The sequence below is a fragment of the Cucurbita moschata genome, unplaced genomic scaffold, assembly GCF_002738365.1.
Source record: "Cucurbita moschata cultivar Rifu unplaced genomic scaffold, Cmos_1.0 Cmo_Scf00007, whole genome shotgun sequence".
NCBI lineage: Eukaryota > Viridiplantae > Streptophyta > Magnoliopsida > Cucurbitales > Cucurbitaceae > Cucurbita > Cucurbita moschata.
This window is the reverse complement of record NW_019268523.1, coordinates 1,247,885-1,274,801: the sequence shown is the minus strand read 5'-3', so window position 1 is coordinate 1,274,801 and position 26,917 is coordinate 1,247,885. Positions and strand designations below refer to the sequence as shown.

Genomic DNA, 26,917 nt, shown 5'->3' with positions numbered 1-26,917 from the left:
TGCCATGGATCCGATTCCTAATCTTATGTTTACATTTTTCGAGAAATAAAATTCCCTTTATTTATTTATTATTATTATTATTATTTTTTGTTTAACCGAAGAGTCCGTCTAGTTGGCCGCCTTGCCGCCTCAATCGAAAGAAATATAGATAAATCAGGTGTACCCATGAAATTTAATGGCTCCGATGCAAAATTGGAGGAGTTTGCTTGTCTTTCCACTCTATAAATACAATTGATTTGGTCTCCATTTTCATCCCGCTTTCCAACACCCAGAAGGCGCGAGCTTCGAGACTGCGTTTCATGGCGGCCCCGCCCAGGGTGCTCACGGTGGCGCAAGACGGCTGTGGGGATTTCCGTACGGTTCAGGAAGCCATAGACGCGGTTCCATTCAGCAATACTTGCCGGACTGTGATCCGTGTGTCTCCTGGGATTTACAGGCAGCCTCTCTATGTGCCTAAGACCAAGAATTTCATCACCTTCGCGGGTTTGAACCCTGAGACTACCGTTCTCACTTGGGATAATACTGCCACCAAAATTAGCCACCACCAAGTCGGTTTCTGATACGATTTTATCATTTGATATCTGGGTTTGCGTTTAATTTGAAGAATGATGTTCATGTGTTCCTCTATCTCTGTCTCTGGCCAGGCATCTCGTGTCATTGGAACTGGGACTTTTGGTTGCGGGAGTACCATTGTGGAAGGGGAGGATTTCATTGCTGAGAATATCACATTTGAGAACTCTTCCCCTCAGGTACCCTTTTACTTTTACGACCTCTTTGATCATCTTATCTTGGATTGACCTAAGAGTTAAAACCCCTTTTTAGTTCATAGTTTGAGGTTGATTTTGAAATTGTAGAATGAGGATCTGTGTTGGATCTGTGTTTTTCTGAAGAACTTCCTTAGCGTTTTGAAGTTGGTATTGTTTGTTTAGATATGTTGTGGGTTGTTTGTTTTGGACAGGGTTCTGGGCAAGCCGTGGCTATCAGAGTTACAGCAGATCGTTGTGCCTTTTACAATTGCAGGTTTCTCGGCTGGCAGGTATTCACAATCCTCTAATTCAGTTCGTTAGTGGGCAGTAAGTTCTAGAGGTCAAACAATATTTCTGGAAAAGCCCTACCGTTTTTTTTCCTTCACCCCTCCTTAAATCTGAATGGAAAAGGCCTTTTCCTATAAGAACTTGTGGGTTGTTTGGGTGGATATTCAAGACACCATAATTATGGCTGCTTCGGTAAGAGTTATCTCCCAAGCTACTAAAAGAGTGTCATCTTTAGATCCCATTTAGATCCCACATCGATGAAGAGGGAAACGAAACATTCCTTATGAAACCTTTCTAACATATGTGTTTTAAAAACCTTGAGAAAACCCGAAAGAGAGCAAAATGTGCGAGCAGTGGGTTTGGGCTGTTACACCAGGCAGTATCAAGGAGGATGCGCCCGAGGGGTGGACACGAGGCAGTGTGCCAACAAGGACACTAGGCCTTGGAGGGGTGAACTGTGAGATCGCATATTGGTTGGAATCGTTATAGAGGTGTCTGGATTGAATTTCCTCTCTTAGCAGCTATATATAGTGTCCAACACATAGGGAGGTTGGCTCAATTGCCATCAAGCAAATCTGTAATACTGTTAGGATCTACAGTTTGATGTTGTTGTCGACATCCAATGGCTCTATCCTTTGGCTAGTTCAATCAGCCAACGATCACAGTGAATGGTTTTTCTGCACTTCTATAGCCTGCTGCTATTGTTTCTTCTTCTATCATATTTTTGGTTAATTTGATGCAGGATACTCTGTACCTACATTATGGAAAACAGTACTTGAAGGATTGCTATATCGAAGGAAGTGTGGACTTCATATTTGGCAACAGCACTGCTCTGTTGGAGCGTTGCCATGTCCACTGCAAGTCGCATGGCTTTATTACTGCACAGAGCAGGAAATCCTCTCAAGAGACCACAGGTTATGTATTCTTGAGGTGTGTGATCACGGGCAGTGCCGGGACTTCGTACGTTCATCTCGGACGACCATGGGGACCGTTTGCAAGGGTGGTCTTTGCTTACACATATATGGATGCATGTATCAAACCAGCAGGCTGGGACAACTGGGGAAAAACTGAAAACGAGAGAACTGCTTGTTTTTATGAGTACAAGTACGTCGTCGTGTTTCATCGACATTGATTATATGATGAATGGGAACATTACCAAATGTGTAGATTACCTGATAGGGGAATTGTGTTTTTCGGTACAGGTGTTTCGGGCCAGGGAGTTGCTCAATGAGCAGAGTGTGTTGGGCAAGAGAATTAGTAGATGAAGAAGCTGATGAGTTCATTCTGCATCAATTTATCGATCCCGACGTCGAGAGGCCTTGGCTATGCCGGAGGATGGCATTGAGGATACCCTTTTCTGCTTAAGAATGGGTGAGTGTTACAAAGGTTTGGAAGTAATCCACCAGTAGAGAAGTAGTGTCTAAATGTTGAACATTTGTTGCTTGCTGGTCCGTTAGAAGAAGGAACATTCATATCCTAAATGGGTGGCATAGGGCTTCTTGTAGCCTCAGATTGTGAATTTTGGCCATGTATTGACCACTTTTTCATATTACTCTCCTATCTTTATATATATTTTTTCAGACATTATATTTTAATCTGTGTTAAATATTTATTGGATGCCCAATTTTCTTTTTAGTTTTTGTTGCTAAGGGTTTCACATCTGGTGTGTTTAGTTTTTCAATATTTAGCTGTAGAATTAAAGGAGTAGAGGATGAACCAAGACCAATGATTCTGAGAATAAGATAGTTAAGAAAGGTTTAACTTCTTTTTCGATGTTCCGATCATATGAACTTCATAGGTGAACATGATTTATTTGAAGCAATTCTAGGTTGGAGCAATTCTATGTTGGGTGACGTGCTTTATTTAAAGCAATTCTATGTTGAGTTACTTTATTTGGAGCAATTCTATCTTTCACTCTTGAAAAGTAATGATGGCCTCCCATACAATTCTACGTAGGTGAGTGAAGATAAACCATGTTGGAATAACACGAAGCCGAATTGGTCTGTGGGAATAATCTTTTCACTCTTGAAAAGCAATGATTTAATCATGGTTGAGATTCAACTCAGATACAACTCTAGTAGAGGCATAATGCATAGTTCACTGGCTTAAATTTACCTGTCCAGATTGAAGGAAATATTCTTCCTTAATGTATATTTTCTTAGAGGAATTGATAGATAGAAATTAAAGGAAAAAGGAAAATAAAATCCATTTTTCTCTTCATGAAGGTTTTGTAGATGACACTCGACAATAAGATCCCACTAATAAGCCAAAAAGGTAGAAAACCATTTGAGCAAGTAAACAAATGATCAAGGATTCTCAATTTAAGCTCTCAAAGTAAACAAATTCGATACCCTATAGGACATTACACAGTGTATACAAAGCGTTGGGCAAACCTTACATCATTAATATTGTTTTTGAACACTTGCCAATCTTACAGAAGACTAAGATGCGGGCAACAAAGAATTAACCATAACATAATTCACGTGCAAACTCACAATAGGCAAAGAAAAGTACATAGAACATGAACTCATGTTCCAACAACACTCAAAGCTGACAAACCCAAATGAAGAGGGATGATAACCTTGCTATTTAGAAAGTTTGAAGTACAGTATCATGATGATGGCCAAGACAAGAACAACAATTATGGATGTAACAATCCATTTGTTCTTGTTCATCCTTCTTGACATGTTGGTTAATATTCTCTTACTCTTGCCAATATTGTCATCCACTCCATGAAGCTGCAAAAGGTGGAATTTTCAAATAAAAACTACAGGCATAGACACCTCCAAAAGCAATACAATTATAGAAGAAACATTTGAGTAGAGAAATTGAAGGGTTTGATAGAGGCAGCCGTGAATAGCTGATTAATAATTATCAAAACAACAGTATGACGGAACTATCACAATGCTCCTACGGCATCATTTACTCCTATATGATGACCCAGATAACATGAAAAGTAAAATCCCATACCGTATTGTGAGCATGCAAGAGAGACTGACGCTGTGAGTGCAAATCTTGGAGAATTGAAACTCCAAGTTCTTCTGTTTCTAGCATGGTTCTTCGACTTTCCTTGATTCTATCACTGGACTTACCTAGCCTCTCTGTTGTGGTCATTAATCTCGTTCTTTGGTCAGCCGATGCCTATAGGAAATGGCAACCAGGCATGAGTCATAGCTAATACACAATTACAAAGGATAAGAGACCATACTCCAGCACTTAAAAGTAAGAATTAAGAAAGAGAAAGCATCTCTTATAGCTTAAAAACTATAACCTTGATGGCCAAGTGCCTTTTAAGGCATAGTAAAAAAAAAAAAAAAAACACAATCTATCACCGCTGTCCAAGATATTATCTTAGACAGTAGGATTTAATGCATCCATTTCTATCTTTTTATATTATCTTAGAGGGCAATGGCGGTGATGGAGAAAATAGGTTATTTCAAATGAAACTATATGGGACAACGACAATCCAAAACAATTAGAGAACCAGTGGATACAGACATACCGTCAGTGTATCAGCCATTCCTGATTCCAGCAACTCATCTCTAGTGGCTGCATTTAAGTTTCCAGATTCGATGCGTTTAACTTCACTTTTCAAATTGTTGAGGTCAGATTTGTACTCTCTTAATTTAGCTAGAAGGACAGCCTTAACATTAGGCGGCAAACTTCTGGCCTCAAGATCCATTTTCCGAATCTAGAAGTCATGAAGTATATAACATTAACATTGCATGATAAAATTTGAAGACATTTTTCTCAACAATGACAAGTCAACTAGGTACCAGAGCTTCTGCTTCATCAATTCCAGACTTCACTTCAGAAACCCTTTGCTTCTTTTGCTCTGCAGGTATGATATATTCATGTAGCAAAGCAAATACATCAGTCTAATTTTTCTCTAATACTAAACAAAATAACATAAAAAGAAGCTCCGATTTATAAGCACTGAATTATAATTCATGGTTGCTAAGAAAAGATTATGGAGAATCTAAAGCTAGATAGCCCTTGGAATGAACCACTTCATCTCCTCACAGTAGGAGTACCCTTCATTGTAGTATCAAATAATCTACAAGGAGGCCTCCACACAACTAGCTCATCAATGACAGAGACAGATATTTATAAGCAGCTGTAACAGAAAACAACCTTTGTCCAGGAAGATATTTATGCTTTATGCGCACTTTTTCTTTTTCCCCCCAAAAAGAAAGCACATGAAAGTTCTCGCTTTTCCACAAGTTTTGGAAGGCCAAACAGGGGGCCGTCACAACAGGGAATTATAACAATACTTCTATGGTCTATAATAGAACTAACCATATGTTTGATTTGTCCACAATAAACATATTGAAACTGATCTATTGAAAAATATTTTGTGTAAAATTAGTTCGTATCCTACAATAGTCCTGAAATTCTCCTAAATCAGTGATCATAAATTGAATGTGAAATAATAGTCTTCGCACAAAAAGATTTAAGAAAATTAGGTTAGATAGTCACCTATAAATGAATCATTTAACATTTACCAACAAAGTAACAAAAAGAATAAGAAAGTGCTTATGGGATATCATACATACTATTATCAAAGAACCTTGAGAGATTTTGGGTTTCTTCCTACTCTGAATGAGAGAGATGCAAATCGAAGATTAGCCATTAAACAAAAGATTCTTTACTTCCAGTATAAAAATAACGATCATTAACGTGTAATGAAAATGCACCCTACGAAGTGAGCTCTTTTACATCTTCTTTCAGAATTTTTTCCCAATTCAAGAATGAAAAGGAATCATAAAGAGTGAGGAATTATCATAGTAGTAGAGCTTACGATTGATCCAGATTTTAACAATTTGTATAAGTGCCTTTTCCTATCTAAGCCAATGAAAAGTAATTCGCCTATTAGTTAAGAAGACCACATTAAAATTTCACCAAGTTTTGACCTCAAAATCGGTTATAATTCAACATCGCAATTACGCAAAGCAACAAACAAATATCTAACCGAAATCGAGAACCTGCTTACAGGCGTGAATTTCAGTTTAAGTTTCGGGTGGAACCTGAAAAAAGAACCACAAATGGAAACCAAAATTCACAAATCAGAAGGTGGAAATACCTCCATTTAGGGCACTAGCCGAAGTGCACTTTCTTGAAAGGTTCGCCGAGAGCTCGCAGTATTGGCGTTCATACCCTTCAAATACCTCACTCATCGTGCCCAAACCTTCAAAATCAAATCGGCCAAATCAGCGAATCAGCAATCACTCGCATAACAGATCGAAGCCAATCAAACAAGATTTCTCGTAACAATTTGGCAGAAAAAGATGAAACCGAGACTTCAATTTTATTATATGAAGAAAAGCATTCCGATCAACATGTAAGGCCCCAAATTCTGGAAAAGACTCTGAGAATTAGAGATCAATCGATAGCTTACCCAATTTGATCAGAGATGGCGAAGCCCAAAGGAGAGAATCGTAGAACGAGAAAATCGGTGGCCAAGCGAAGAGGAATACCTGCGGACGCCCGCCACAAGGCACCAAGGTTTGGTGTTGACAAACGAATCGAAGGCTTGCTTCGATGGCCAACGGCGTCTCGGGTAATTAGGAATTTAGCCACTCAAGTATATAATTGATTCATCTCTAATTTTATTATTTATTTATTATTTATTATTATAATTAACCACCCTATAAATTGTTTCTATTTAATTCTTAAATTTTAATAGATTAAAAAACGTCCAAACTTTACAAATATATAATATATCTCCCAAACTTTTGCATTTGTATTCAATAAAATATTTTAAAATTATTAATCCTAATTTTATATCTAATATATCCCATATATCCAATATCTTGAAACCAAGAATCCATTAATTATAAAAAAACAAAATTAGGAGTAGATTTTAAAATGTCGAGATTAAATAAGTATAAAGTTAATTTTGAAAAATTAGAATTATAATTTAACCTTATTATTATTGAGTTTGATAAAAAAAAAAGGTTATATCTTTTTATCCTACATTTTTAATTTAAAACTAATTTAGTCAAATTTTATTGTAACAGTCTGGGTAGTCGACTTCACGGTTTTAAATGTCTACTAAAAAAGGTTTTCACACTCTTTATAAGTAGAATTCTTGTTTTTGCTGGAGCTCAAATTTGGACACAACAATAATTTCGGTTTGCCAGTCAAGGTTTTTTAGCACCCAATTAGTGAGTTAAATCTTGCATTAAACCAATGTTTATCGAAGTTAACGTGTACGCGAATGCTCGCTTCCTTACTTCAATCTAAGGATCCTCGATATGTTGATCTCCTATCAGCTCATGATATTCTTTCAGTATGTTCTTGGTCAGAGTGATATACATCCTCCGGGCAATGAAGTTAAGGCTATCGAGTTGAGTTTCTTTACACATTGCAGCTTTGTTGGGATCTTGGACAGCGGTCGGGTCCACTTCCAGAATGACTGTAATTATAGTGTAGATATCATAACCTAATTAACTAAGCAAAGATGACATCGCATTGGGAAGAAGGTAAGATAGAGATTCGGTGAGCTGTGCAATAACAAGAAGCATTCACAAAAGCTGCATCAGCTGCAACTAAAGATTCATGTGGTAGTTCTTTGTCATGAAACAATGCTTTCTTCTGCACAATGTAATCCATACAACTTCAAATCCTACATAAAAACCTTGATCCACACCGTTAATCATGGATAAATCTCACTCGAAGTGTTTGCAAGGGCATTAAGTTTTTGACTTTAGCTACAGGACTTGTCAAGTAAATGAGCTAAAGCTACATCATTAATCGTTTTCCTAACCCTAAACAGCCTATGAAAGAGGAACAAGAGATGAATACATTACAAACTCGAGAGATGTGATTCTGTACAAACCATTTTCTGACTTTATATGATAGTTTTACGTTGAAAGAGAAATGAGACAAGCATACACCACCGCGATATGAACACCTAGTAATCGGGAATCGATGCGAAGCGATATCCATTAGCACCCCTCCATGCATAATATGCAATCCTAGTCTCATAAAAGCCTGAATCAACAAAGCAAAAGTGGATTAGATTATCCAACTTCTGGGACAAGATGAGTCAACAGTAATTCTGCTGATGTCCTATTCAAATATAACAAAACTGTGATTTACACTCCGTTGTAGATTTCTTAATACATTCATTGTGTAATGGAAAAGAAGAAAATAAGTAAGAATCAAAATTCTAGGAACATTAAGTTTGATAGCACAAAACTATGCACTAATACTCAACGTGAAAAGTGGTTCACATATGAGAAGTCTATTGGTACAAACTTTCTTTGTGGAAATTTAATAAACTTTCAAGCTTCCAATTAAAGAAACACTGACAATTTCTTGGTAAAATCTTCTCCCACCATTGACAGTGCCAATGGAAGTGTATTAATTCCTTTGGCAGGAATTGTCCTGTTTCTATTTTCACTCATTATTCTACATGATCATGACGCCATTGGATTGCATCTTCTTATTTGACAGTTAAACAAACCAAACTATTGCTATCTACAGGTCAATGAAGAGGCATATACACCGAAGTCGTATCCAATAATTTTAGAAACAAACCAAAGCCAAACGAGTACACACTTCGCATACAATGTAAATCAACGATGAAGAAATGTATTCAAGAAAATATGAAACAGAAAATTTGATGAATACCTGGGAGGAAGGTAAGAAACCCCAACGCTAAAAGACCATAAGCTTGTGATTTCTCTCCTGCCATATGACCAGTCAATACGAAGTACGAAAGAAAGAGAAGAAATGATCCAAGAAATAACAGGAATATAGCAAGAGCGATGGATTTCCACGGGATCTTGTCAAAAGCTTTCGGTGTATAGTAAAAGCGAGGGTCAAATTGATTTCCATCTAAATCGAGATCATTATCATCAGTAGAAAGGGAGCTGTAACGAACATTCCGTCTCGAAGCCATGACAGGAAATATCAAGAATGCAGTCTTCAAAATTCAACACAATGGAGCCACCTTTGAAATCAAGAATCAAATACATTAAGAAGATATCAAGAGGAGGATAAAAATTACACCTACATTATGGAGTGTTACTAAATTTTCTTACTTAGAACTCATGTAAAACAACAGGATCATTAAAACCAACTATACTTCTACCATTTTCCCAAGAAAATAAATCAAACTAAAGTTTTTACTAAAACCTCAAGATGTCAACTCACCAAATTGAAAAAACATTACAAATTCAAGAAGTGAAAGAACTCTAAACTTATATATAAAATCAAACAACATGTCTTTTTACAAAGATTCAACCAAATGAAAGAGAAAAACTAGCCACCGAACTCTAAACAAAATAACAAAAAAAAAAAAAAAAAAAAAAAAAAAAAAAAAAAAAAAAAAAAAAAAAAAACCAATTAAATGACCTCCCCTAATCAAACTTCACTAATTTCTACTTGAAACAACCAGCAATTCAAATGAAAATCTTTCAACTCCATTAATGAGAAAGAGAAGAGATCGGAGTTGACAGATGGGCTACGATCTCCTTCTTTACCCCCCTTGTTTTCTTTTATTTCTCTTCCAAGAGAAGAATAATGTTAACAACTTCAATCCTACGCAACTAATTTCAACACAACAAACAAAAAGAACATACATAAAAATTTAAAATCTAACAAACTTCCATATAATCAACGATTGAAGCCATTAAAAGTGTCCATTGAATTCCTACAATCCAGACAAAAAAAAAAGAGGAGACTCTACCTGGAACAAAAAATAGAATCAGGCACAACAGAAGAAGATGATGCAGAATGGATCCTAAAATCTAAGAAATTCCGTCAAGTAGAAGATTCTTAAAATCTCACCGGAGGCTGAAGGTCCAGAAAGTCGTCGTCGTCGCGTCCTCGATTCAGCAGCGAACGAGATGTGTTTGACAAAATAAAAATGAAATAAAATAAAATGGTGGAGATTGACTGCCTTCTGGATATTGGACTTCGAGTTGGGCCAGGCTTTCTAGAACCATTGGGCCAGGCTTTCTAGAATCATTGGGCCAGGCCTTCTAGAATCATCGGGCCTTCAGGATTTGGTACTTTTTATTTTTTTATTTTAATTCTGCAAATATTTTCTTAAGTTATATATTAGGTTTTTATTCTTACAAACATTTTAAATATCACATTAATTTAGCTGTGAAATTGTAATTTCATTGAAAAATAAATTCAAACACGTTATTAAAATTTAAATGAAATTTGGGCTCCTATAAAATTTAAAATTAAATCAAATGGTTAAAATATGTTATTGGTATAAAAAGTTTAATGGCAATTAAATGGATAATAAGCCGATTATCTTCATTAATTTCCGTGTTTAAAGGTATTAGATTTAGTGCATCCATGAATAAAATATTAATTAAACCCTAAAAATTAAATATTTTAAAAATAAAATATTAATTAAATTCTCTAAACCCTAGAAATTGATTAATTGGTTGTTTGCAAAGTGTTTCAATTTCCTAGGAAGTTTCATTGAATATGCTAACACTATCTAATTATTATAATTATAATTTGGCGAAAGAATATAGTTTTATTTGCATCATCTCTTTCTTTTTTATATTCTCCCTGTTTGTTCAATGCATCTTTAATTAATTAGGCCAAAAGAAAACCTATCTTAAGCGAGGAAGCGCTCGTAAATATCTCGAATGGAAACCCTAAGGCACGTACAACAACAAAATAAATAAACACATCAAACCGAACGACCTAACAAATCACATGGAGGGAAGGGGACACAAGGTAGCATCATGGACACAAAACGTTACGCTCCTGTGAAATATGATAGATACCAACACACCAAGTTACTCACTGAACCTTTCCCCACACGCCGATTTGTTGCACTAAAATGACAAAATTAATCAAGCTTCTATTGAAAATGGTTGGGAAAGGAGTCCCGCGTCGGCTAATTAAAAGATTTGTCATGAGAGTATACACTCAAAGTAGACGATACTATATCATTATAAAAAGTTAGAATATTAAAGGTCGATAATTAATTATTTTATTTATTAATTTATTTAAAAGGAAATAAAAAAGAGAGGAGAGGAATACAGCTATATTGAAGTTGGATTTTTGGCTTATTTTGATAATGAAGCTTTACCGTATCTTTTATTTCTCTTTATTTTTGTTTGTTTATTATTATTATTATTATTATTTTATTTTTGGGTTTGTTGGGCCATTCCCCATATAATATGTTTCATTTGAACCAATTTTAAATAATAATATACATTAAAATAAATAAACAAAAACTCAAAATAATAATGGATAAAAAATTATGAAAATAATAAATATAGATATCACATAATTACTAATATATATGGAAGATATTTTTTTTTTCATTTATATTAGAAATAGTTTTGATTTAGAATATAAATTAATAAATATAAATACAAGACACCCAACCATATTAAATACCATCCTATTTTTATTTATTTTTTAAAATACTCTAATTAAGACCTTAATCCCTCGTAGATATGATATCACTTGTTTCAAATAGTGACTTTAGAAAATTAATAATTGCATTAATAACTATTTATTATTAATTATTCAATAATTTGGTATAACAGCATGGTTATAATTAATTAAGAATTCAATTAAAAACCTACTTTTGTGCCAAACAAATCTATATAATATTTATTTTTTAAAAATTTGAAAAATTTAAATTTAAATATTTAGAAATATGATAAATAATAAAAAAATACAGGGCGCGAAGGACTGAAAAATTAATTCCATGGGAGACGAGTTCTGAAGCTGGAAGAGACGACAGCGAACCCTTCTTTCTCTCTCTGATTCTGTGCCTAAGAATTGAGAGACAAAAAAACGAACCTAAATTGGAGGAGAAAGAAAATGCGAAGACCAACAATTAGAAACTTCTCAATCCCTTTTATTATGCGTCTCACGTTCTATTGTATTTAACTCTCATCTCTCTCCGTTTCTTTCTTTTCCTTATTCGTTTCTTTCTCTTTTGACGATTCTGTTTCATAATTTCTAGGAAGAATCGTCATCTGGGTATTTTATTGCACCTCGATCCGGGTTCTTTTCGGATTCACCCACCAACCCTCTCCCTCCCTCTCTCTGTCTTTCTTTCTGTTTCTGGATAGCAGAGAAAGGGAGCTAAATCCACCGAGATCTCGCCGGCATCGAGGAATCGTTTTTGGAGTTTTATCTCTCTCACCCTTTATCAGTTCTGGTTTGTTCCTGCATTTTCTTTATGTTTTGTTCAAATGCCCTTTGTGCGTCAAATGTTCTTGTTCGTGTTTTTCATCGTTCTGTTTCGTTTAAGTGCTGAATCGATAGTTTTTTGTTTTTGTTGTTAATCGCTGTCATCATCGCCAGAAGCATTAAAACGCAATTGGGTTTTGTTTTCTTCTGTGGAATGACTCTGTTTTTTCTGACTTTTCTGTAGTTTTTACTCATGAAACATCATGCTCTTCAATTCTTTTAAGTGGACCCTCTGACCTTCTCTCTTAAAATTCCTTTTCTATTTATTTGTTCTTTTGTTTTTGGGCTCTCTCTTTCGAGAAGGAAAGCAATGTGGAAACTTCAAAGTTCTCTGATTATTCAACTTTTCTACCAAGCTGCTAGAATTTGTATGCGTGTTCTTTTCTTTTTTCATGTACATTAGGAAATTTCTTCTTCTCAACCAGTTTATGCACATTTAATGATTTGAATCTGTCTTGCATCCTTGTGTTCTTTTGGAGATATAACTTCTGGGTTGTGAGCAACTCTTCATGTTCATGAATAGAATCCAGCATATGCAATAAAATTGTAGAATCCATTGCAGTCAGAGACCTGAGTAATCTGATTGTTTATTTTCAGGTATTTTATGAGGTGAATTGAACTTGTTGCGATCCTTTTTCTGTATTGGAACCATTGCTCCTTTTGTTGTTTAGAAGGCTATCATGGGAGGCTGTGTATCAACACACTCAGAAAAGATCAGAAGTCGGAAGAATGTGCATCATCAGTTTAGAAAATATGGTAGAAAGATTACCAATACTATCCCCAAAGCTATCATAAAAAGAAAGAGCAATGCTGGAAATAGGGTCACTGATTATGCTGTCAGTGAGTTTGTTCATATGGATCTTGAGAGTGGTGCAACCACTACTTGTAGAAGATCAGAAGTTTCTAATTCAACATTCCACCTCACTCAGCTGCAATGGCTCCACAGCCAGTATGATGCAAGCGGTATGCCCCTTCCATTGTATTCTGTCGTTGAGGTCCCTGATAGGATCTCATTAAATGCATCTAACAAGTGATCTATATAGTTTCTTTTGAACTGTTGTTTGCTCTGTTCTTGAACTATCCAGCATTTTGATCTCTTGGATATAAAGAGGCAAGAAATTTAGCTGTGCAGTATATCAATCAACAAATATTCTCTGTTTATGCTTCATTTTCTTGATCATATGGTCTGAAATGAAGCCCATGTTTGACTCACTATTGTTTTGTCTAAAGTCAAATACAGACAATTTATCTCAAACACTTTAGGAACAATGTTAATAGGATTTTCAAATGTTGTGTTTCAGCAAGTGGCCAAGATGAAGCTTGGTTTGACTCTGTCAGTGTTCTGGAGTCCGACTCAGACGATGAATTCAGTAGTTTGCATGGAGGTAATACAAACTAGTGTATCAGAATCCTTTGGCTACTGAAAATATTTTACAACCACTCGAAGTCTTGTGTGTTTAAATGGGCTGGTTAGATCTTATTTTTAAGCAGACTCAGTTTTGAGTATTGATTGTTTGGTCTTTTGTTCTTTGCAGATGGTTTTCCATCCGTGGGAAATGCAATCGGGAACATCTCGAGTGGCCAAGTGGTTCAATACGAAAGATCGTCACGCTTTCTGGAAAATAAGTGCAAATATGAAGAATACCATGAAAGCTATCTGAAAATAGAGGGGGGAAAACCAGAAAGTATCAAGAACAAGGATGAATATGGATTTGGTCTGATGAGTAGCCAAGGTAATGAAATTTCCAGCAAGAAGAGTTCGATGTTAGATCATTCTTATGGCAGCTTGACGGGTCTAAAAGACGACTGGCATTGTTCCGTAGAGAAGAATCAAGAGACTATTATTAAGTCTGCCTTTCCACATATGATTCCTTCTATAAGTTTCAATGAGAAGATTCTGAATCCTCAGGCTTCTCAGGGACACAAAAAGCAGTCGGCCGTTTTCAGGCTTTCGTTTAAGAGACGCTCATGTGATGGAGAAGAAACCATAGAAAGATGTAAGTTTAAGAAATTATGTATCGAATATTACATGATCAACATGCCCTATAGTTGAAGACCTCGTGCATACGTTTCTTCACACGAGGTTTGTAATTACAACGTGTCTAATTTTCGTTATGCAACAGGCCAATCAAAGAAGTATCTATACCATCCAAGAGCTGGACATATACCATGTTTTTCAGGAGAGAAACCACCCCCAGGAAGCTGGTCCGAAATTCCGCCCTCAACGTTCAAACTCCGTGGTGAAAGCTACTTCAAGTATGCAATTCTTTTTACTCGATATCAACCTCGACCATGCCTGGATTTTGTCTGTGCTTATTTATTTGTTATTTAAATGTAGAGACAAGAAGAAATACCCTGCTCCGAATATCAGTCCTTATGTTCCAATTGGCGTCGATTTATATATGTGTTCCAAGAAAATCAATCACATTGCTCAACACCTGGATCTCCCCTTGGTAAAATCTGATGCAAAGGTGCCTCCACTACTCATATTAAACATTCAGGTAACTTTTCTGTGGGTTTGTTCTTGGTTCCGTTCTTCTATTGCTTCTTTAGGCATTTAAAAGTCTTGTTTTGTAGCAGTTGCCTATTTATCCAGCTGCAATGTTCTTGGGTGATAGTGATGGGGAAGGAATGAGTCTTGTTTTGTATTTCAAAGTTTCTGAGAAGTTTGATGAGGAGATCTCTCTTCATTATCAGGAGAGTATCAAGGTACTCACCAAATTCAATATAGTATGCTTAAATCTTCATAATCTTCATATCTTACAGCACAGATGTTCTTTGCTTATTCTACAGAAATTGGTTGATGATGAGATGGAAAAAACCAAAGGATTTACGAAAGATTCTACTGTTCCATTCAGGGAAAGGCTAAAGATTATGGCAGGGGTGGTTAATCCAGAGGATCTCCATTTGAGCTCCACTGAAAGGAAGCTCGTTAGTGCTTATAACGAAAAACCTGTCCTTTCACGCCCTCAACATAATTTTTACAAGGTATATATTTAGAAACATTAGATCAAATGGAACGATGGATGAAGAAACCTTTAGTTTTCAAGTTTTGATAGCTCCATTCGTTTATTTGATAGAGGTCACATGTTCGGTTTACTTGAGTGTTGTGAGATCCCACCTTGGTTGGAGAGGAGAACGAAGCATTCCTTGTAAGAATGTGGAAACCTCTCCGTAGTGGATGTGTTTTAAAACCTCGAGGGGAAGCCCGGAAGGAAAAGCCCGAAGAGGACAATATCTGCTAGCGGTAGGGTTGGGCTGTTACAAATGGTATCAGAGTCAGACACCGGGCAGTGTGCCAGCAAGGACGCTGGATTGTGAGATCCCACGTTGGTTGGAGAGAAGAATGAAGCATTCCTTATAAAGTGTAGAATCCTCTTCCTAGCATACGCGTTTTAAAATTTTTAGAGAAGCCTAGAAGGGAACGACCTCCTAGCTGTGGGCTTGTACTCTTACAAGTGTACTACTCATATTGCACTTAAATGTTCGATTAGGATAAAAGAAAGGAAAGGGGAGAATGTAATGCTTAGCTTCCATATTTCTTATAGGTTAAATAGAAGCATTTCTGACTCCAACCACATTCCACACTTGCAGGGCCAAGATTACTTCGAGATTGATCTAGACATTCATCGTTTCAGCTACATATCGAGAAAGGGACTTGAATCATTTCGAGAACGTTTGAAAAATGGAATACTTGATCTCGGTCTAACCATCCAGGTATATATTTGGCACCATTGCACTCTTTCTTCTTTCTGTTTTAGTTATCCTTTACCTGAGATTCAAATATGCGGTTCATGTAAAAATGGGGCGCTTGGGTAAGTTTAGAAGCCATAAATGTTCATTTGGTGAGTCAAAGTGTTCTTGTGAGATCCCACGTCAGTTAGAGAAGGGTATGAAAACTTCTTCCGATTAAATGCATTTTAAAATCGTGAAGCTAACGGCGATACGTAATAGGTCAAAGTTGACAATATTTGCTAGCGGTGGACAAAGTTAACCATCACTGGAATCTTATTGAAAATTGAAGATACCTTTGAAGTTGAACACTTTATTATAAATCGAAAACAATGGCAGACTAGCAATAGTATGTTCTTAAACGCTCCTCTTTTGTTCACAGGCACAAAAACCAGAAGAATTGCCAGAGAAAGTTCTGTGTTGTGTGAGGCTGAACAAGATCGATTTTATGGATCATGGACAGATACCCACATTAGTGACGACCCGTGAAGAAGACTAATACCGAGTCACCGACCCTATGGTACATTCCTCGATTTGGTACGACATGTCGTGACTCGAGCAGCTTAACGAAAGTAGCAGCCAGACAACGCAGTGAAATACCGAGCCTTGGTCCTACTAAATAATCCAAAAAATCCTTCATTTTTTGTCCAACGAATCACTCTTCTTTCCAGCTCAGAGCTTCTACCTACCAACAAAGAAGCAAGCCTTCACTGGCAATGTCTCAATGCCCTGTTCCAAGCTTACAACCATTTGTTTGTATATGTTTATTTCGTCGTCATAGTAACAAAAGCCCACGAATCTGAGCGCCATGTTCATATGCGCATGGAGCTCAACTCGTTGAGGCATTAACAACCTTTCTCTAGTTCATGTGAATTTGTGCTTTTTTATCCTTTTTTTTAATATAATTCAGATAAAAAATAAAAAATAAGAACAATAATTGTAAAGTCCATCTACTATACATGTTTGTGAAATCTTTTATTTACTTTTGCGAGGATAATAGAGATTCTATGCATAAAATTCAAACTTTCGATTAAATTTTTTGTATCAATTTTTGGAGATGGAGGCAGATGATAAATATTATTTTGTAATTATGAATATAAAATATATTAAATATTTTAGATTTATAAATTTACATAATTAATATTTATATTTGGATGTGTTCATGAATCAAGATTTTGTTATACCAATTTTGTATGAAAAATAAAATTAAGTAATTACGTATAAAATATTAAATAACTTTCATAATTGTTTAATGTTTTTTTTTCATTAATATAAAATTATATTTTAAATAATTTTAATTATTGATCATTAAAATAAGTATAAATTAATTAGAATATTAATATTTAATATTTAAATTTTATATTAAATAGTTAATATAATATAAAACTGTTAATTAAAATTTATGAATAATTATTTAAAAATAATTATATATGATTAATTAATATTGATTAAGTTATATTTTTACTATTTATCTCCAATTACAATAATTCTACCTATTATATATTATAGAATAAATGTGGAATGAGTTTTAAAGTTTTTTTAAATATAAAAGAAAAATCGGGACGAGGACTAATAAGTAAATTAGAGAAAAGGTAAAGGGCAGAAATGGAATTATGTGGATTAGGGTTTTTGGAGGTTGCCAATAAATGAAGAAGACGAAGACGGCTTAGAAGAAAGAAGCCCGAGGCCGAGCGCTTCCCTCTTGAGTTAGGGGTGGCGTGGTATTCCACAGGGAGAGGTTTTTGAAATTGTGGCGCACTCTCAGTGCGTTGGGCTTACATTATCACCTTCTGGTGGGGGCTTCCATGGCCGCTTTGCTGCCCTAGCTTTCGCAGTCAAAGCGAGGGGTTTCGCCCTACATTCAATTCATTTGCTTTGGATTTTTCTTTTCTTTTTCGAACTTCATTCTTACAAATTTCGCTTTCCTGATTCATCTGAGACTTAACGTGGATTTTTTAGATATATGCATTTCCAAATTTTATTGCTTCTTTCTCTGTTAAATGTATATTTGTTTTTAATAAGCGGCGGAGAAGAATAAATTTGAATTGTTATTATACATGTATATGTTTTCGGGTTTCATTCAAATGATACGAAGGATGCAGGAAAGTTAAAATCACGTTTCCGAAAATTGATCAATTGCATTCGCCGGTATTTTCATTGAACTTGATTGAATATCTCAAATAAATGTATGTATACTTGTAGAAGCTTCTTCTTTCCTGCTTCCTCGCGCTTGTTTTTGGTGTCGGGTTGCAAAACACCAATCTGGGCTCCGTGTGGACGCAGGTTTTGGAACTGCTGCTGCTAAGAATGGTTTTTATGTACGTCTATCATCTGACTATTGCACCGGATAATGCACGCATCATTCATCTGGAAACAAGAACAGAAGCGTTTTCAATTGTTGATTGATAAGACAGATGAAAAGAATAGTTCTTTGTAGAGGGTTGGAATCAGTATTCCCCCTAATTACCTCTTTCGAACCTGGATTTTCGAGCCACTCGTCGGATGTGGCTTTCATTTATTTGCAGGACTTCATCTATTCTATGGGGTTGTGTTGACAGAGGTCCTGGGATTTCAACGTGTGATTTCGTATCATCGCTATCCTGTTCATTTACCGGATTGGTTGTGGCGTTTGGTTGTTGTTCCGGATAGAGTTCATTGGACATATCCAAGATTAATGGGTATGCTTCGGATGCTTCAAAAGGCTCGGTGAAATCATATTTTTTCCTTTGCTGCTTTCGAATATCATTATCCTGCGCGCTTGAATTGGCTGGAATGTCCGCATGGCCAATCTGTTTTTTTGTTGATTCTAAGGTAAAATTGGCAAAAGATGGATCCAGAGCACTTATTTGGCTCTTAAGACCATCTGATATTGTAGACGTAGCTTCCTCTTTTCGCTTCTTTACCCAAGCAAAGCCACTAGATGATGAGACGGGTATTGGGGCTGTGAATGCGCTATCTCCTCTTTGAGGTGCAGTCGCGGCCTGGGAAGTCATTGATGTTGCATCATATAGTGGCTTATGCGGCTCTCTCTGGAAAACGTCGCCTTGTTCATTGGAAAGATTGGCAGAATTACTGCCATTGTTCCGTCGAGAAGGTTGACTGTTTTCTTCTGCTTCCTGGGAGGAAAAATCTCCACAAACGTTGGAAAAGGAGGGAGTAATGTAAGAATTTAAAGTAATGTGGGAAGGGAGGAATGGTAAGGAAGGAGAAACCTCTTTTATTGGTACTTTATGGCTGTTGAATTCTGGGACATTTCTTCGGACTTTTTTAGGCCTTTGTGTTGCCCCTGTTTCTTTTGCTTTTGCATTAGCTCGCATCCTGCAAGTTTCCATAGGTATAGTTCTTCAGAATATATTGAAGATACTGGATTTATTTTGGAGTCAAGTCAGTGAGACAGAGTGAAAGCTTCACCTTAGCGCATCTTCACGATTTTTGGCATCCATTTCTTTGTTTGGAGGATACTTGGGCAATGTCGATGGATCGCAAGCGTATGGCTTCGTTTTGAAATACTGGTAAGGAAGACGAACGTAAGTTTTAAACTGTGACATGACACTGATATTTGTAAGGTTGAATATGAATGCAGGGGCAAGAGGTTACCTCAGACATGAGAGCAGACGAGGCGGTACCCCGCTTAGGAGGGTCGATGGCGAGAAGAGTTTCCAATAGGCTCACTGCGGATGGTGCAAAATCTTTGCACTTTTCGTTAAGGGAACTTTCATATGGATGTTGGGGTCTAAACATAGCTGCATGAGGCAGCTTTGTTTTTTTCCAGAACTCTTCAGGTGGGGAGCCGCAAAGTTTGAATATTTTGTGCAATTGTTCAACCTGTTTTGTAGTAGAGTTCCATTCATGTCAGATCAACAAACACTGAGCAACAACCAAAAGGACCAAGCCATCCATTACCTCTGTTCTTCCTTTAAGAAGGGGTTTCCCCAGGTGCAATTCTGCAAATACACATCCTATGCTCCAAAGGTCCACCGTTAATCCATAATCTGTCGAACCCATCAGAAGCTCGGGAGGTCGATACCATAATGTCACCACTCGACTTGTTAGTGATTGCTTGTTTCTAGAGCTAATGATATTTGCCAATCCAAAATCTGCCAACTTTAGAATTCCTTCATTGTTTACCAAAATATTGGATGCTTTGATGTCCCTATGCATTATACCCCGAAGGTGGCAATGCTCAATTGCAGATAGAAGCTGTCTCATGTAACACTTTACCTGAAAAAAGAAAGCCCCAAGGGAAGATGAAATGGGAACGTTATTTCTTTTCTTATTAGAGCAAATGCTATTGCTAGTGCAAGTAAATCAGTAGACCAAATACCAACCTGTGCCTCACTGAACTCGATATCAGGACAAGACACTAGCCCTGCAAGATCATGTTCCATGTATTCGAATACAAGGTAAATGCTGCTAGACATTTTGGAAGTAATCAGGCCTTCTAATTGCATGATGTTTGGGTGATCAAGCCTGCGCAAAATCATAATTTCTCGTGCCATGAACCTAATGCTCTCAGGTTGAAAATTGTCGAAACGAACCTTCTTCAACGCAACCATCCTTCCTGTCTCAACTTCTCGAGCTCGGAACACGCTGCTGTATGTACCTTGTCCAATCTAATTAAAAAACAAACTCTTGATCTTTTCTGGGTACTTTGGAGTGAATGCAAAGAACATGTAGAACATGCAAGAAGATGCATTAAACAGATCATTGCATCGTGGTCGGTTAAACCGAGACCTCCGGAACATAGGAAGAACAGAATCGTAAATGATGATGGATCATTTTGGTGTCCGCATCAATGGTAGGACTTTTGAGGCAAAATTATAAATGACCCTCTTTAGGATGTCATCTGGGAATTGCCCTCCCCATTTATAAATCCATGGGTCGTACGAAATCATGATAGATATGTTTCAATTATGAATGAGACAAAATGCAGTAGTGCTGATTTGTGTATTGTTTCGTAAGGACAAACAAAGAGGAGCGACAAAAATGAAGAATGCTAACCTTTTCCAACTTCTCGAAGGAATCAGCTCGGAGAGGCACCCATCCCTGAATGGCCTCGCCGGCGGCACTACTGAGCCAGGAGGGCCAGCCGGCGGCAACCTGCTCGGCTTCGACGTAGCGTTGAGATGGCCCTGATCTGAGAGTACCGTTCTCCCCTTGGGAACTCCCTTTCTTGGATTTTTTGAGGTCTCGACCTCGATCCTCCGGCTTCTCCTCTCCTTTCTTCTCATGTTCGAGCGTCGTCACGGAATGAGTTTTGGACGAACGATCCATGGTCGCAGCAGAGCCATTCTTGGCGGTGGCGGTGGCGGTGGCGGTTTTGGTGGGGCGGTGGTTGTAAACGGGAGACGCCGCCGCCTTAGCTACCTGCTTGGAGCTAATGCAACCCATGAACCTCCAAATCCCGACAGCATCGATCAGAGGAGCGACACAAGGGCGATCGACCCCGATCGGGAAATGGGCTGAGCAAGGGAGGGAGGGGAAGTGGACCCCTACAGCCAAGAGCTGAAAAGGGTCTGCATTATCTGGGGGCGGAAGAAAAGAAGAAGGGAAAATGGCTTGAACCCATGAGAATTGGGAGCCATTTTTGGGTTAAGTTGTTGGCACTCCAATGACCCTGTGTTCCTCCTCTGGGACTGCGTTATGTTCGGAAGAATTGACGAAATAGTCTGTGTTGTTTTTGTGGGAAACGGCCCGAAAGCAGTGGAAGAGAGAAAGAGAAACATTCGTGGCTCCTAACTGCCTGCTTCTTCCCCTTGTGGTTTTCTTTCTATTTTCTGTTGCTTTCCCTTTGCCTTAGCCTTATTTCACTCACTCCGCTATTACAGCTCTGCACTTTCTCTCTTTTCCTTTCTTCCTTTTCCTCCTTCTACCTCTTTCACTCATTCTTTTAACCATCTTCTTCACTTTCTAATTCTTTTCTCATTGGATTTCACCTTTTTACTTATCAAACGTGTAACTTGAGTGGTTATCATATCAACTCATGTCGGAGAACCATCTCAATCATTGTTTCAACCAAATTAAACATACTTAGGATTGCATACACTACACAACCATTCATAAGATCTCTACATGTATCCTTGTCTCCTCGCATCATATTGGATCCAAAATTGTTTGGACCAAAACAACAACTATTAACTTTGTGTCTCTCAAGTTAAATTTTAAAACGTCCAAGTTGGTTCACAATAAGCAAACTTAAGCAAACTCAATGTTAAATGTTAGCTCCATTAAAATATCCAAAGTAGAATTGTAACCATCTGAGGCCATGCTAACATATATTGTCCTTTTGGGCTTTCTCTTTTGAAGTTGTTCTCAATGTTTTTAAAACATATATGTTAGGGAGAGGTTTACACACCTTTCTAAAGAATGTTTCGTTCAATACACCTTCTTTCGAAACCCAACTACTTCGTTGGCACTCTTTCCTCTCTCTCGTTGAAGTGGGTTCTCACCGGAACAGTCAAACCACTTCTTCAATAGATGATGAAACATAAAGGTAGAAGCAAAATGCCAAAAGGGTCCACTTCAAATCCAACCTTTTCATTGTTTTTCACAACCAAATGCAGAGAAGTACATAGCAACTTCCCAATGAAACTGTATCCACAGCCCATCTTCAACCAAACAATATAAAGATTATCAACTTTATACACACAACTACAATTTGTACAGTTCATATTTTGGTATAAACTGATGAACTACATAACAAAACAATGAAATTTTACAGTACATAACAATGTCTAGTTTGAATTTTGCAAGTCACACTACACAGCAGGCTTCTAAAATGACAGAGAAGGTTACCCCACTTCCTGTACCTTGTCGGATGCTGTTTAGACCCTTCAACTCAACTGCAGCGGTGAAATGGCCTCAGGAAGCAGAGAGACACAAGTAATAACATTATTTGCGATCATAATATCAACATGACTGACCTCCCTGCATCTCCTTTGGCATCAGGATTAGAGGAACATTAGGCAAATGGAGCTCTTTTGCCTCATACGCATACACTTGAAATCAACTACTGACCTCCTGTTCCCATGGAAGGTATTGTTGTAGCACTTTACACGGTGATTTTCTCTTCTTTCAGCCGCAAAACGGCACGTCTCTGCTCATTACTTCCAAATTCCAACTCTTTGAGTAATGGATGTTTCTGAGCTACAACTTTATGTGGTTTGATCTGGTGCACGGTATTGTTGACTGTGTGGTGGCTGCTGTTTCTAGCTGCTGGAACATCATGGTTATGTTTCCCTTCGTACGTAGTTACGACAGCTTTCGAGTCCGTTGAAGACCTCTCGACATGCTTTCGGACGTTGCACCCAGCACTAGTGCATTTGTAGTAGCTCCTGTTCACAGGTTATAAGAAGTGATCAAAACCACAAATCAAATGTCGATCCTAAATTCTATCTATCTTAGCAACAAAATCACCAGGGAGAGTTAAAATCAACTGGAAAGTTCTTATCATTCCGTGGTATACTGCACTTTCGAGTACACAGGACTACATAAAATCCGAACATTTCCATTATCAACTGTTAGGTTGAACATTTCCGTTATCAAATTGACAACAAAGTATCTGTCCGACATACAAACTCGGTGCATGTTATTGAAGTCAACTTGTAACAGTTCAAGCCCACTGCTGGTAAATATTGTTCTCTTTGAAATTTCCCTTCAACAGCTTCCCCTCAAGGTTTTAAAACGCATCACTTAGGGAGATGTTTCCACACCCTTATAAGGAATGCTTGAAATCCCTCTCCAACCAATGTGGGATCTCACAATCCATTCTCCTCAGAGGTCCAACGTCCTCGTTGGCACACCACTCAGTGTCTGGTTCTGATACCATTTGTAACAGTCCAAGCCCACTGCCAGCAAATATTGTCCTCTTTGGGCTTTCCCTCAAGATTTTAAAACGTGTCTACTAAGGAGAGGTTTCCACACCCTTCTCAAGATTTTAATAAAACGTGTCTACTAAGGAGAGGTTACCACACCTTTATAAGGGATGTTTCGTTCCCCTCTCCAATCGATATGAGATTTCACGCAACTACAGGCCATTCCAGTAGATTAAAAAAAGAGAAGTCATAGGAAAATGATGTCCCATGGATCCTCTTATGAGTTATGACCTTCAAGAACATCATGTAAAAATCTTGAAAGTTCAGAAAGAAAAGAAAGCAAGCTTATCATAGGGAATGACAACGATTTCCAGGGTAATGATATGGCGAAGCCTAAGCTTACGCTTGCAGATACCGCCGAGGTACTACGGATAATCTGAAAAAATACTAGGACAAACAGAATTTGAAGTAACTACCTCGGATTAGGATTTCCTTTAACCACTTTCTGCCCATACTTGCGCCACCTATAACCATCATCTAACAGGTCAACCTCACTTCTTGTTTGAACAATGATTTTTGGTTCTGTGAGTGTCTTGTGAGACAAGGCAACCCCAGATGTCCCTGCTTCAATGTTCCTGCACTCATGAACAAAAGCCACAAAAGGCTCAGTTTTTCGTTGTTTTTTTATCCCAATAGCCAAAGCAAGATAGATACACAGTAAAATAATACACATACTGCCTCTTTGGATTTGGCTCATCTTCATCTCTGTCATCCGTTATCTCTGTATCACCTTGTTCTTCACTGTCACTAGATCCTACTTGCACATTTTCACTCGACTTGTTCAAAATTCCCGCTTGATTTTGCAAACCACATTCAAGCTTCGTCGAAGAATTTGTACATCCAGTCGGTTCGCTATTATCTCGAGCGCGTTTGTTGGCTGGAGGACGTTCATGGTTGTGCTGGCCTTTGTAAATAATTTCAGTAATTTGTCCATCAGGTGAGCGTTCGATCTTCTTCTTTACGGGGCAATTCAAATGAGTGCATTTGTAATAGCTTCGTGGATATTCACTGCCCTTAACCAACTTCTGTCCATATTTACGCCAGTTATAGCCATCATCTGCAGGTTTATCAGAGGCAGCATGTGGAGGAGGAGGTTGATACTTTCTATCAGGATGAGAGACTTCTGTCGATTCTGGAACGAGACTTTTCGTATCGGACGTGGAGGGTAATATTAACTGCAGAGATGCTTCATCAAGAGTAAACGATGGATCGCGTATCAACGGTTCGGTAGAAACTGGTATTGAGGAATGTTGATATTCAGCTTGCTGCATATGCATATGAGAGTGCGCCAATGCCGCTTGAGCAGTCACCTGAGCCAATGCCTGCTGGTGTGACATCCCGAACGGACTCTACGAAGAATTTAATCAACAAATCAATTGGAAATTTGATGAGTACATAAACATAACCTTGAAAGAACAAATATTAAACAAACATAAACTTCAAGTTTCCATAGATAACGTTTGTTTTGTTCAAACTCTCAAATGCTATCCAAACATGTTCAACATCACCAACAACCAGATTTCACCATCAAAATCATGAACAGATAAAAGAAAGTTCTCAACTCAAGACCTAAAAACACCACAAAAAAAATTCAACGCAGAAGAAAAGGAAATCTGAGAGCAGCAGAATACAAGAAGCCATCCATGAATCAAATGGGTAGTTCCAATTTTACCTGGGGAGGATAAAACCCCGGCGAATTAAGCAACCCAGAAGGGCTAAGCCCCGGCGGGACCGAGAACAAAGGAGACCGAGCCACGACTAAATTCATCGGCTTCGATTGCTTCAACCCAAATTCCGATTCCGAATTGGGCGTAGACCCAGTTCCCAAAAACCCCATAGCTATCGGAGAGGCCATGGCTCCGGCGAGAAGCTGGGAGAAAGACGGCGAGTCAACGGCAGCGTCGGCGAAGAAACTAGAGACGAGAGTCATAGGGCCAGGGCTAAGCCCAGTGGGTCCACCAGCAAAAAAGGCCTCCATGGAAGGACGTGGTGGCAGAGTGATAGTCGGGCGGGGTGGAGGTCTGGCAGAGTGGTCGTCCTTGTTCTTAGCCATTGATGAAGCTGTGCTTGTGTTTCTTTTTTGGTTCAGCTCCTCCTCAGTCTCTGAATTTCTCTGTTTCTTACAAAAGTGCTCCCAATTTGGGGATTTGAGGATTGGGAACATTTGTTGCCATCTTTATCTCAACCCCCCCCCTTAATTCTTACCTTCTTAAAATATTTTTACTCATTGTACACCACGTTTGACTTTGTTGGGATCTATCACTTTTCTTGTTCTTCAACACCCACTCCATTGAACAAGCTATAAAACTTCATCCGAGCAGATATTATCCTCTTCTTTAGACTTTTTCTTTCGAATTTTCCCCCAAAACTTTAAAACTCGTCTGCTCTCCTCTTTGGACTTTCCCTTTCGGGCTTCTCCTCAAGGCTTTAAAACGTGTTTGCTAAGGGACCCCCTTTGAGGCTCAGCATTCTTACTGGCACACCGTCTCGTGTCTACCCCTTTTCGGAGACCTCCTTTGAGGCCCAACGTTCTTACTGGCACACCGCCTCGTGTCTACCCCTTTTCAAGGACCTCATTTGAGGCCCATCGTCCTTACTGGCACACTGCCTCGTGTCTACCACAATCCACCCCCTTCGAGGCCTAGCGTCCTCGCTGGCACTCATTCCTTTCTCCAAGAGACGTGGGACCACCACCAAATCCACCCCCTTTAAGGCCAAGTGTTCTTACTAGCACACCGCCCCGTGTCTACTCCCTTCGGGGAATAGCGAGAAGGCTAGCACATCGTTCAGTGTCTGGCTCTGATACCATTTGTAACGCCCCAGATCCACTGCTAGCAGATATTGTCCTCTTTGGACTTTCTCTTTCAAAGCTTTAAAACGCGTTTACTAAGAAAAGTTTTTCGCACATAAAGGATAATTTGTTCTCCTCCCCAACCATAGGACATCATATTTTTAGTGCATTTTAGCGTACGCTATGAATTTGGATTACGACACACAGACATGTGAATTCACCTGCGGGACTACGTGTCGTGTACGTTAGCAAAGACATATTTAAATTTAAATATAAAATGATAAAAAAAAAAA

The 26,917-nt window shown here is 38.0% G+C and overlaps 6 protein-coding genes and 1 long non-coding RNA gene across 19 annotated transcripts; 3 read left to right on the top strand and 4 right to left on the bottom strand.

Annotated features, from left to right (window-relative positions):
- Positions 1 to 115: 115 nt before the first annotated feature.
- Positions 116 to 2,651, top strand: LOC111444715 (pectinesterase 31). 2 transcript variants are annotated; one of them, XR_002710727.1, is made up of 6 exons: positions 116 to 548; positions 645 to 749; positions 959 to 1,036; positions 1,777 to 2,138; positions 2,237 to 2,467; positions 2,502 to 2,651. XR_002710727.1 is itself a non-coding variant. In XM_023082729.1 (5 exons), the coding sequence occupies exons 1-5, from the start codon at positions 300 to 302 to the stop codon at positions 2,397 to 2,399; spliced, it is 957 nt and encodes a 318-aa protein (XP_022938497.1). In that variant the 5' UTR covers positions 116 to 299; the 3' UTR covers positions 2,400 to 2,629. The 2 variants fall into 2 exon arrangements, 1 of the variants encoding a protein (XP_022938497.1); XM_023082729.1 differs by having other exon boundaries at positions 2,237 to 2,629.
- Positions 2,652 to 3,350: 699 nt separating this feature from the next.
- LOC111445475 (vesicle transport v-SNARE 13-like) lies at positions 3,351 to 6,601 on the bottom strand. The gene is made up of 6 exons (XM_023083876.1): positions 6,433 to 6,601; positions 6,118 to 6,222; positions 4,811 to 4,869; positions 4,537 to 4,725; positions 4,005 to 4,175; positions 3,351 to 3,772 (listed from the first exon to the last, which is right to left on the bottom strand). The coding sequence occupies exons 2-6, from the start codon at positions 6,209 to 6,211 to the stop codon at positions 3,620 to 3,622; spliced, it is 666 nt and encodes a 221-aa protein (XP_022939644.1). The 5' UTR covers positions 6,212 to 6,222; positions 6,433 to 6,601; the 3' UTR covers positions 3,351 to 3,619.
- A 959-nt stretch (positions 6,602 to 7,560) lies between these two features.
- Positions 7,561 to 9,922, bottom strand: LOC111445649 (transmembrane protein 230-like). Of its 2 annotated transcripts, none has more exons than XM_023084162.1 (3): positions 9,733 to 9,922; positions 8,673 to 8,994; positions 7,561 to 8,030 (listed from the first exon to the last, which is right to left on the bottom strand). In XM_023084162.1, the coding sequence occupies exons 2-3, from the start codon at positions 8,941 to 8,943 to the stop codon at positions 7,951 to 7,953; spliced, it is 351 nt and encodes a 116-aa protein (XP_022939930.1). In that variant the 5' UTR covers positions 8,944 to 8,994; positions 9,733 to 9,922; the 3' UTR covers positions 7,561 to 7,950. The 2 variants fall into 2 exon arrangements, with proteins under 2 accessions (XP_022939930.1, XP_022939931.1); XM_023084163.1 differs by having other exon boundaries at positions 9,834 to 9,922.
- Positions 9,923 to 11,721: 1,799 nt separating this feature from the next.
- Positions 11,722 to 16,912, top strand: LOC111444638. Of its 11 annotated transcripts, none has more exons than XM_023082594.1 (11): positions 11,722 to 11,913; positions 11,998 to 12,195; positions 12,825 to 13,190; positions 13,529 to 13,612; positions 13,763 to 14,224; positions 14,351 to 14,483; positions 14,566 to 14,728; positions 14,808 to 14,936; positions 15,021 to 15,215; positions 15,822 to 15,944; positions 16,342 to 16,912. In XM_023082594.1, the coding sequence occupies exons 3-11, from the start codon at positions 12,908 to 12,910 to the stop codon at positions 16,456 to 16,458; spliced, it is 1,689 nt and encodes a 562-aa protein (XP_022938362.1). In that variant the 5' UTR covers positions 11,722 to 11,913; positions 11,998 to 12,195; positions 12,825 to 12,907; the 3' UTR covers positions 16,459 to 16,912. The 11 variants fall into 11 exon arrangements, with proteins under 11 accessions (XP_022938362.1, XP_022938370.1, XP_022938369.1 ...); XM_023082602.1 differs by adding an exon at positions 12,751 to 12,824 and having other exon boundaries at positions 11,722 to 12,195; positions 12,902 to 13,190; XM_023082601.1 differs by adding an exon at positions 12,751 to 12,824 and having other exon boundaries at positions 11,722 to 12,195; positions 12,899 to 13,190.
- Positions 16,913 to 18,227: 1,315 nt separating this feature from the next.
- Positions 18,228 to 21,703, bottom strand: LOC111445037 (probable serine/threonine-protein kinase At1g54610). Its single transcript, XM_023083226.1, has 7 exons — positions 20,961 to 21,703; positions 20,288 to 20,572; positions 19,863 to 20,180; positions 19,557 to 19,784; positions 19,371 to 19,468; positions 18,427 to 19,277; positions 18,228 to 18,326 (listed from the first exon to the last, which is right to left on the bottom strand). The coding sequence occupies exons 1-7, from the start codon at positions 21,348 to 21,350 to the stop codon at positions 18,319 to 18,321; spliced, it is 2,178 nt and encodes a 725-aa protein (XP_022938994.1). The 5' UTR covers positions 21,351 to 21,703; the 3' UTR covers positions 18,228 to 18,318.
- Positions 19,267 to 20,787, top strand: LOC111445038. The gene is made up of 2 exons (XR_002710780.1): positions 19,267 to 19,471; positions 19,543 to 20,787. It is a non-coding gene; the product is annotated as an uncharacterized LOC111445038 (long non-coding RNA).
- Positions 21,704 to 22,468: 765 nt separating the features above from the next.
- Positions 22,469 to 26,020, bottom strand: LOC111445028 (probable WRKY transcription factor 3). Its single transcript, XM_023083215.1, has 4 exons — positions 25,506 to 26,020; positions 24,509 to 25,182; positions 24,250 to 24,408; positions 22,469 to 23,293 (listed from the first exon to the last, which is right to left on the bottom strand). The coding sequence occupies exons 1-4, from the start codon at positions 25,995 to 25,997 to the stop codon at positions 23,011 to 23,013; spliced, it is 1,608 nt and encodes a 535-aa protein (XP_022938983.1). The 5' UTR covers positions 25,998 to 26,020; the 3' UTR covers positions 22,469 to 23,010.
- Between the last annotated feature and the right edge of the window lie 897 nt (positions 26,021 to 26,917).